Source organism: Triticum urartu, chromosome 5A, assembly GCF_056163025.1.
Source record: "Triticum urartu cultivar PI428250 chromosome 5A, HENAU_Tu73, whole genome shotgun sequence".
Taxonomy (NCBI): Eukaryota; Viridiplantae; Streptophyta; class Magnoliopsida; order Poales; family Poaceae; genus Triticum; species Triticum urartu.
In genome coordinates, this window is record NC_141877.1 from 3,220,800 (window position 1) to 3,229,885 (window position 9,086).

General features: G+C 61.3%; 2 protein-coding genes across 2 annotated transcripts; both read right to left on the reverse strand.

Annotated features, from left to right (window-relative positions):
* Positions 1-3,395: 3,395 nt before the first annotated feature.
* LOC147967319 (uncharacterized) lies at positions 3,396-4,153 on the reverse strand. The gene is made up of 2 exons (XM_087522435.1): positions 4,102-4,153; positions 3,396-3,886 (listed from the first exon to the last, which is right to left on the reverse strand). Exons 1-2 carry the CDS (start codon positions 4,151-4,153, stop codon positions 3,396-3,398), a joined length of 543 nt encoding a protein of 180 aa, XP_087378561.1.
* Positions 4,154-6,634: 2,481 nt separating this feature from the next.
* Positions 6,635-7,164, reverse strand: LOC147967320 (uncharacterized). Its single transcript, XM_087522436.1, has 2 exons — positions 6,964-7,164; positions 6,635-6,853 (listed from the first exon to the last, which is right to left on the reverse strand). The coding sequence occupies exons 1-2, from the start codon at positions 7,162-7,164 to the stop codon at positions 6,635-6,637; spliced, it is 420 nt and encodes a 139-aa protein (XP_087378562.1).
* Between the last annotated feature and the right edge of the window lie 1,922 nt (positions 7,165-9,086).

Consider the following 9,086-nt stretch of genomic DNA (forward strand, 5'->3'; position numbering starts at 1 on the left):
GCTTTTCTTGGTTCTCGCTTTTTACTCCGTCGTGATTTAGGTCACCGGTATCGCTGGCACTGGCGGCGTCGAAGGCCTCGTCCCTTGGTGGCGCCATGTTCCGGAAGACCCGGCCCAGCGCCATCGACCGGGACGAGGAGATGGCCGATCCGGACCTCGGCCTGGACCCGGCCGACACCGAGGGCCTGGCCTGGCGGGACCAGAACAGGTCCGAGGCGGAGATGGAGGCGGCGTTGGCCCAGGCTTGGGCCAGGGCCGCGACGACATGGGGGCAGGCCGGCGGGGAGCCGGCGTGGCCCGAGATGCCAGCGAGCGTGGAGCCGGCGGCAACGGTTTTCATGCCACCGTCAGAGGGGGAGCGCGGTCAGGACGGCTGCGCGGAGGTGGTGGACCTCGACCGAGAGGTCGTGGTGATCAGGGACGACACCCCGCCACGGGCCGACGCGGTTGGGCAGGTGGAGGCCAATGGAGGAGGCGGCGCAGGTGACGACGGGTGGGACACCGCAGAAGGCAGTGCAGCAGGCGACTCTGGCCGTCATGCCGGAGAGAACGCCGGCCGCGGAGGAGGTGGTCAGCGGCGAATGCGCCCTGGTCTTCAGGCCGGTGGGCCGTCAGGCCGCCGGGTCACAGCCGGCTCGGGCTGGGCCCAGCGATGTCTTCTTCGGGCCCTTGATCCAGGAGGAGGCGGCGATGGCCGCCGTGAGCCAGCGCTTCCGCGGGTGCGTGGAGAGGGTCTAGGCCTATGGCCAAGCCGAGATGGAACGGGCGCGGGTGCTGGAATGCGCCGTGATGGTAAATCTTTTTCCCTTCTTCTTGCTACTCTTTAGTGGGGGCGCGCTAGTGCACCCACTGGGTGTAGCCCCTGAGATTTGGGCCAACTACGTAGTAGTTGGGTCGAATCTTAAACTGTTGTCTTGTGCTATTTGTCGTTCCTTGTAGCAACCGGACTCCTACCAGGTCGGTGTCTTTAACTGGCTCCTGAAGAAGCACCGACAGCTCAAAGCGCGGCTTGCCGCCAAGGAGGAGGCACTCTGTGTTGCCAAAGGTAACTTTCTTGCGTGCTCTTTAGTGGGGGCGCGCTAGCGCACACACTAAGTGTAGCCCCCAAGGGTCGAATCTTAAAGTAGTCTTCTATTTCCGAATCTTCATTGTGCAGCCGCTGCGGCCGAGGTGCCGGCCTGGCAAACCCGGCTAATCAGAGCCGGCTATTAGTACGACCGTGTCGTTGCTGACTTCGGCCGGCTTCGGGTCGAGGTGGACGAGGTGAAGACGGAGGCGGCCTAGGTCGTGGAGGACCAGCGAGCCCTTACCAAAACCGGTCAGCAACGCGACAAGCTGGCCAACGACAAGGGCCATCTTCAGGACGAGGTGGAGCCCCTAACGGCGTTGGGGACCAAGGTGGGGGAGGCCCACTAGGCGGAGCTCCTCCGTCGCAAGGAGTACGAGAAGGCGGCGTTGGCCAAGGACGCCGAGCTGAAGGCGACCCTCGCCAAGGTCACCGACCTGGAGAAGTCGGCCATAGCCAAGGACGCCGAGCGGAAGGCGGCCGACGCCAAGGTCGCCGACCTGGAGAAGGCGCTTCAGGAGCATGACCGTGTCATCACCAGGGAGCGGCACGGTATGTTGCTTGAACTGCAGCACCTTGACGAGGCCTTCGCAAGTAAGTGCTTTCTTTGGATTCTGCCAGGTTGACAAGCCGGGTTTCTTTCCTTTTGTTGCTGACTTGTCTTGCTCTTCCTTTGATAGGGCACTTCCCGGAGATGCACACGCTGGCGGAGGAGACCGTCCATTTCCAGCGAGATCCGCAGGGGATCGTGGGCTACGGGACCGACCCGGAGGTCGCTTGGACCTTCTTAGAGATCATGGCTGCCGCCAAGGCTCATCTGCGAGTCTTGGGTGAGTAGATGGCGCGGCTCTCCAAGGCTGGCGCGGGGATGACGACGACCCTCTGGCCTGGTGCCATTGCACCAAACAGCTTCTCGCGGTTGGCACGGAGGTTGGAGGCGGGCCCGGAGCGGCTTCACGCGTGGCGTGTCTCTACCGCTCATGCCGGCGCCGAGATGGTGCTTCGATTCATGATGTCTTGGCATCCAGATCTGGCGCTCGATCGGCTGATGGGCCAGCGAGCCGGCGCGGAGCGCCAGTTGCAGGCGGAGGCCGGACGGATCGCCACTCGGGCCAGCTACATTGTCGGGTTCGCGGTTTAGGACGACTTCCAGCTGGAGCGAACGAACGATGGTGGAGTCCTTCCTGTTTATGACTTCGACCTACTTCTAGATGACTCGGAGGGCAGCTCCGAGGAGACGGGCATGTACGGGGACGAGGATGCCGAGCTGGGAGATACCGGCGCCTCGGTGAACCCAGAGGCCACCGAGGGGGAGCGGGTAATTGCGCAACCCGGCGCTGGAGACGCCCGAAGCTGAGGCCGCCCTATCTTTGCGACAATTTCTGTTAGGTAGCAGGTCCACCCACCCACTGGGGGGTTTTGGGTGTATGTCACGAACTCCAGCCTTGGGCTTGTTTAACTTGTGATGTAAAAATTTCGTGAGCGTCTTCACTTTTACTTCTGTTTTTTGAGCCGTTTTCTTGCTTGCTTCCCCTTTGGGCCTCCCCCCGCCCACACCCGCGAGACGAATAGCCGGGTTCCATTCTGTGACAAGGAGTTCGGTCCTCGGGAGGAGCGCGCGGTACTTAGGCTTTAGAAACGTTGAGACTGAGCGAAACACCCACTGGGTCGGCTGGCGAGCAGCCGGTCGTGTGGCAAGTTAATGTGGCGGGGCCGGGTTAGCCAATCCGGCGGACCCAACTTAGTGTTTTCGCATCGTGTTGGTGCTTTGGCCCCTGGTTCTTGCCGGCTGACAGCCGAAGCTGGTTCTGTGGCATAGGGAGAAGTGGGGGGCCGCGGCAACCCGAACACGCCGAGATGTGCTAAGGAGGACGGCGGGTGGTGGCCAAGACGGCCAGCCCCCGAGCCCCCGGGTTGAGCGAGTCGACCCGGCAGTGGGGGTTTTAACGAAAATTGCACAAATGTGTGAACACAATAACTTGGCTGGATAGGGCAGCCCCAGAGCGTCGTTCGGGGACCCGATAGTTTTCATACGGTTACAAAAGGTAGTGACATATACGTGCACAAAGCTAACTTTAAAATGGGCAAAGGAGTTCTGCATTCCACGACCGGGTTGTCTCTTCGCCGGCGGTGTCTCCCTTGCGCTTGTTCGACTTGCAGGCGTCGATGAGGTAGTATGCGTTGTGGTCGCATAGGGCTTTGGTGACGATGAATGGGCCTTCCCATGGGGAGGACAACTTGTGCTGGCCGGCTTGTTGCTGGACGAGTCGGAGGACGAGGTCTCCCTCGTGGAACGTGAGGGGCTTGATCTTCTTGCTGTGGTAGTGCCTCAGGCCTTGCTGATAGATGGTTGACCAGCTGAGCGCCACGAGGCGTGCTTCTTCGATAGGTCGACACCGTCTTTGCGGGCTTCCTTGGCTTCGGCTTCGGTGTACATCATGACTCGTGGTGAGTCGAACTCGAGGTCGGTCGGGATGACGGCTTCGGCTCCGTGGATGAGGAGGAATGGGGTGAACTTGGTCGACCGGTTTGGCGTTGTGCGGAGACTCCAGAGGACGGCCGGCAACTCATCGAGCCAGCTGCCGGGCAAACGGACGAGCGACTCGAAGAGCGGTGGCTTGATGCCGGATAGAATGAGGCTGTTGGCCCGCTCAACCTGGCCGTTGGACTGCGGGTGCGCCATGAAAGCCAGGTCGAGGCGGATGCCGGAGACGGAGCAATACCGCGCGAGCGCGCCCTTGGCGAAGTTGGTGCTGTTGTCCGTGATGATGTTGTTCGGGGCGTTGTAGCGCACCGTGATATCCTTGATGAACCGGATGGCTGTTGGCCCGTCCAGCTTCTTGATTGGCTATGCTTCGTTCCACTTGGTGAACTTTTCCACCACCACCAATAAGTGCGTCATGCCACCTCGAGCGGTCTTGAAAGGCCCTACCATGTCGAGTCCCCAGACCACGAAGGGCCAGGCGATCGGGATGGTTCATAGTGCTGAAGCCGGCTGGTGGTTGTGCTTGCTGAAGCACTGGCATCCCACACACTTGAGGAAAAGCGACTCGGCGTCTTGGAGGGCCACGGGCCAGTAGAAGCCATGGCGGAAAGCCTTGGCCACCAGGGACCTCGAGGCAGCGTGGTTCCCGCACTCGCCCTGGTGTATGTCGAGGAGGATCTCTATGCCCTTGTCCTGCTCAACCAGCGCTGGAAAATGCCTGTTGAGCTGCGCTTGACGAGCTCGTTGCTGATGATGCTGCGGGCGGACGCCCGGCGCCACACTTGCCAGGCCTCGGTCTCATCCATGGGGAGAACCCCGTTCTCCAGGAACTCTGAGATGGGCAGTGCCCATGATGGAGCCGTCACTCTGGCGAAGACGGCCACGATTGTGGGGTTCTGGGGCGGCAGCCCCCGGTTTGGGGATGATGGTGGCTTAGTCGAGTAGGGCAGCCCCCGGACCGGGTTCCGCAGTCCCCGGGATCAGGTCGGAGTCGACATCGGCTGGTTTGGGCGCGACAATCCCCGGGCCGGGATCGGCAGCCCTCGGGCCTGGTTCAGCAGCCCCAGGGCCGGGTTCAGCAGTCCCCGGGCTGGGAAGAGATGCGGTCGGGTCGACAGGGGACGAAGATGGACCCGGAGTCCGGAGACGGTTTGACGGACGGCTTGTGCAGGTGCTCGAGGGAGACACCGAACGGAGTGGCCTGCTGGGATGAGCTGATCTTGGTCAGCGCATCGGCGGTTTCGTTTTCTACATGCGGGACATGGAGGAACTCGTAGTCGTCGAAGAAGCCAGACAGCTGTTGGACGAGGAAGCGGTAGCTGGCCATGTTTGCGTCGCGAGCATCCCATTCGCCAGAGCACTGCTGCACCACCAGGTCCGAGTCGCCGTGGCACAGGATGCGCCAGATGCCGAGTTCCTTGGCAAGCCGGAGGCCAGGCACATGGGCTTCATACTCAGGGACATTGTTGGAGGCGGCGAAGTGCATCTAGAGTGCGTACCAAAGCCAGTCGCCCTTCAGGGAAGACAACACGATGCCGGCTCCCAAGCCGGAGCGCCTCTTTGAGCCATTGAAGTGCATGCCCTAGTGCATGGAATCCGGTGGTGGCGGCAGGTACTGGGTCTCGGTCCAGTCGACGAGGAAGTCGGCCAAAGCTTGGGACTTGATCGTGGTGCAGTGCTCGTAGAGGATGGTGTGGGCGGCTAGCTCGATCGCCCATTTGGCAACCAGGCTAGAGGCATCCCGGCAGCCCATGATCTCACCGATGGGGGTCGTGCTAACAACTGTGACAACATACTCTTGGAAATACTGCTTCAACTTCTTAGCGGTGAAATACACGCCATGAAACATCTTCTGGTAGTGCGGGTAGTTCTGCTAGGAGGCTGAAAGCACCTCGCTCAGGTAGTAGACTGGGCGCTGGACAGACTGGATCTTGCCCTGCTCTGGTCGCTCGAGGTGGCGGCAATGTACAACAATAGTGGCTCCTTCTCGGCCGTTGCGGCCAGGACGGGTGCGGTGGAGAGCATGCGCTTGTGATCCCGGAAGGATTTGTCCTCCTGGTCGTTCCATTCGAATGGGGTCGTCTTCTTCATCAGCTGGTACAGTGGCAAAGCCCTCTCGCCCAGCCGGCTGAGAAACTGGCTGACCGAGGCCAAGCAGCCGGTGAATTTCTGGACATCGTGCAACTGAGCCGGCTTGCACATGCGCTCGATGCCTTGATCTTCTCCGGGTTCGCCTCAATGCCGCGCTCCGAGATGAGGAAACCGAGTAGCTTTCCAGATCGCACGCCAAAAACGTACTTTTCCGGGTTGAGCTTGATCTGGTACTCACGCAGATTGGCAAAGGTTTCCTTCAGGTCTTCGAGGAGAGTGAGATGCTGCTTGGTCTTCACCATGATGTCGTCCACGTAGACGTGGATATTGCGGCTGAGTTGCGGCAGCAGGCATTTCTGCATGCAGCGCTAGAAGGAGGTGCCGGCATTCTACAAGCCAAACGACATGGTGATGTACCAATACGCCCCGAAGGGCGTGATGAAGGACGTCTCCAGGGCGACGGTCGGGTCTAGCTTTATCTGGTGATAGCCGGAGTAAGCATCCAGTAAGGACAGGAGCTCACAGTCGGCTGTTGATTCGATAACTTGATCGATCCGTGGGAGGGCAAATGGATCGTTGGGGCAGGCCTTTTTCAGGCTGGTGTAGTCTATGCACATGCGCCAGGTATTGTTCTTCTTCAGGACGAGGACTGGGTTGGCCAGCCACTCGGGGTGGAACACTTCCATGATGAAGCCGGCTGGCAATAGCTTGGCGACCTCTTCACCGATGGTTCTTCTCTTCTCTTCGGAAAAGTGATGTAGGGGTTGACGGACAAGCTTGGCGTGCTTGCGGACGTGGTGTTTGTGCTCGGTGTAGTTCCTCGGAATACCCGGCATGTCCTCTAGGGTCCATGTGAAGATATCACGATTCTCATGGAGGAAGTTGACGAGCTCGCCTTCCTATTTGCCGTCGAGGCGGGTGCCCATGACAACGTACTTGCTGCAGCTGGGGTCTCCCAGGTTCAGCTTGACCTTCTTGGTCTCCTTGGAGGGCTAGAACGACTCTTCATCAGCCGGCTCCTTGGCCGACGCCAACACGATCGGCGTCTCGTTGGCCAGCACGACGATCCGGTCGAGCTGGCGCCGCTCCTCAGCCATGACCAGCGACTCGGCCAGTTTGGCTGCGGCTTGGGCGCATTCCAGGGACTTGCGGTAGTTGCTGGTGATGGTGATCAGGCCCTTCGGACCCGACAACTTCATCTTTAGGTAGGCCTAGTGCAGGCCGGCCAAGCAGCGCATGATACACGCTGGACAGGTCCACCAGCTCGAACCAGAGCGGCTCGCGTCGGAAGTTGTCGCTGGTGCCGAACAGGACATCGAGCCGTATCCGGCACGATGCCATGGAAGATGGTCCGGGATGGCTCCAAGTCTTTGGCCTCGAGGCCGAGCTTGGTCATGGTGTCGCAGTAGAGGTTGTTGATGCTGCTGCCGCCATCGATGAGAACTCGGAAAAACATGCATGTGCGTCGGGGCGCGACGATGGTCGGGTCGAGGATGAGGGCGTAGCCACCCGGGTTCGGCATGACGGCCGGGTGGTCCTCCCGGGTCTAGGTGACCGAGCGGTCCGACCAATGCATGTACTCTGGCTTGGCCGGGACGACGGTGTTCACTTCCTGCTGGAGCAGGCGCTCGCTATGCTTGTCGTCACCAAGGCTAGTGAAGATGACATACATCATGTTCTGGGTGGGGTAGACGTCATCGCGCATAGCGCCGTTGGCCGGGGGCGGAGGCGGAGGCAGTTGTCGTAGCGCTGGGCCGGCTGTTCTGTTGGCGGCTGCTCTAGCCAGCCAGCTTGTGGGCCGGGACCGGCTTCGCTTTGCCGGCTTTGTCCAACACCACTTGGATCTTCATGGCGGAGTTGGCATTGGCGTACTTGTCCGCCGTCACCATGAGCATGGCCATGGTGGCCGGCTCGGAGCGCAGGAGCTTGTACTTGAGAAGGGTGCCATCCCGGGAACCGCTGATGAATTACTGGATGGCTTGGACCTTGTGAACGCCCTCGCAGCTGTTCTCGAGCTAGGTCTAGTGTGCGACGTACTCACGGCCGGTCTCCGTCGGCCCCTGCACGCACACGGCCAGGTCGTTTGTAGGTGCCAGTGAACTAGCGCACAAAGGCCTTCTCGAAGTCGACCCACGCGTTGATGCTGCCAGCGATGCCGATGGCGGTGGTGTAGTTGATGAGCCAGTCCTCTGGCTTGACGGTGCCGTTGTACTTGGGGGTGTCGCGGGGGAGCGTGAACCCTTTGTGGAATGGCTCATCCCGGGAGTGCGGGCCGAAGCAAGCCGGCCCGACTGTGTTATTCTCCTCCAGCTAAAAGGAGAGGGTGAGCTGGTCGAGACGGTGGCGAGCGTCGGTGTCGTCGATGGCGCGCGGGCCTAACCGGCTAACGACCATGCCGCGAGGGGCCAGGTCGGCTGAAGCCGGACGACGGCCGCGTTGCGAAGGAGGGTCGTGCGTGCGCCAATCTTCCATGGCCGGCTCATCGGCCAAGCCACCGGCAGTCGCCAGAGCGCAGTTGTGCCGGGTCCGGGTGCGGCCAGAGTGGGCTTCACCGGGTGGCGAAGATGCCGTGTTCTGCTGCTGGGGGTCATCAAAATGGCGTGAGGCGGATCCCGCAGGCTTGCTGAGACTGTCCTGCTGCTCGTTGGCGGCGTCGAGGAGCTCGTTCACCCGCTGAAGGCGGTCTTTCAGCTCCTCGCCCTGCAACTGGTCCAGGCCAACTTCGGCTGCCTTGGCGGCATACATATTATTCACGGGGGTCTCGTAGATGGGTGGTAGCGCGCCAAGGGCATGGCCGATGGCGCCGGCCCGGGCCCGCACGTCGGCGACCCGGCTTGGCTCTGCAGCGGTGGGTGTGAAGCCATACGTGGCGCTGCGTGGCAGCAAGCATATCAAATAGGTCCAGCAGGCACTAACGATCTTGCTCCAATCGGTCCTGGTTCTCAGTGGTGTTGGAGGCATCGACATCGGTGGCGATGAGGACGCGGAGGCTCTGTATCATGGCGCGCAGCGGGTAGCGCGTGCTGGCGCGGTCCGCTGCGGCCTTGGCTTCGGCGACCTTCCTCGCGGCGCTGGACGAGGAGGAGTCGGTGGCGAACACCTCCACCCGGATGCAGAGGTCCATCTCCTCGGTGGAAGCGCCGTCGCCGACTGAGATGGGAGAGTCGGAGGTATCGAGCACCTTGCTGGGGTACTCGTCGGCCGCGGGCGCATCGGACATGTGCAGCGCGGCGAAGGAGGCGGCGAGCGCGTCGATGACGTCATCTGCCAGCATGACGGGCTCGTCGGAGTCGGAGAGGAGCCCTGTCTGGAGCATGTCTCTAGTCGGGACCTCGAGCTGCCCAACGGTGAGCGCCAACTGTTGTGGTGGGCGCAAGGCAGATGCCAAAGGATGGCTAAAGAGAGGAGAAGGCTCAAGGGCACCGGTGGGCTCTAGAGGCGAGG

Excerpts from the sequence above, each read along its gene's own strand:
- LOC147967319 (XM_087522435.1), bottom strand. The coding sequence starts at position 4,153 with ATGGCTTCTACTGGCCCGTGGCCCTCCAAGACGCCGAGTCGCTTTTCC. Across the intron at positions 3,887-4,101 it reads GCCGAGTCGCTTTTCCTCAA|CCATCCGGTTCATCAAGGAT; the intron begins GTGTGTGGGATG and ends ACGGGCCAACAG.
- LOC147967320 (XM_087522436.1), bottom strand. The coding sequence starts at position 7,164 with ATGCCGAACCCGGGTGGCTACGCCCTCATCCTCGACCCGACCATCGTC. Across the intron at positions 6,854-6,963 it reads ATGGCATCGTGCCGGATACG|GCCTACCTAAAGATGAAGTT; the intron begins GCTCGATGTCCT and ends GGCCTGCACTAG.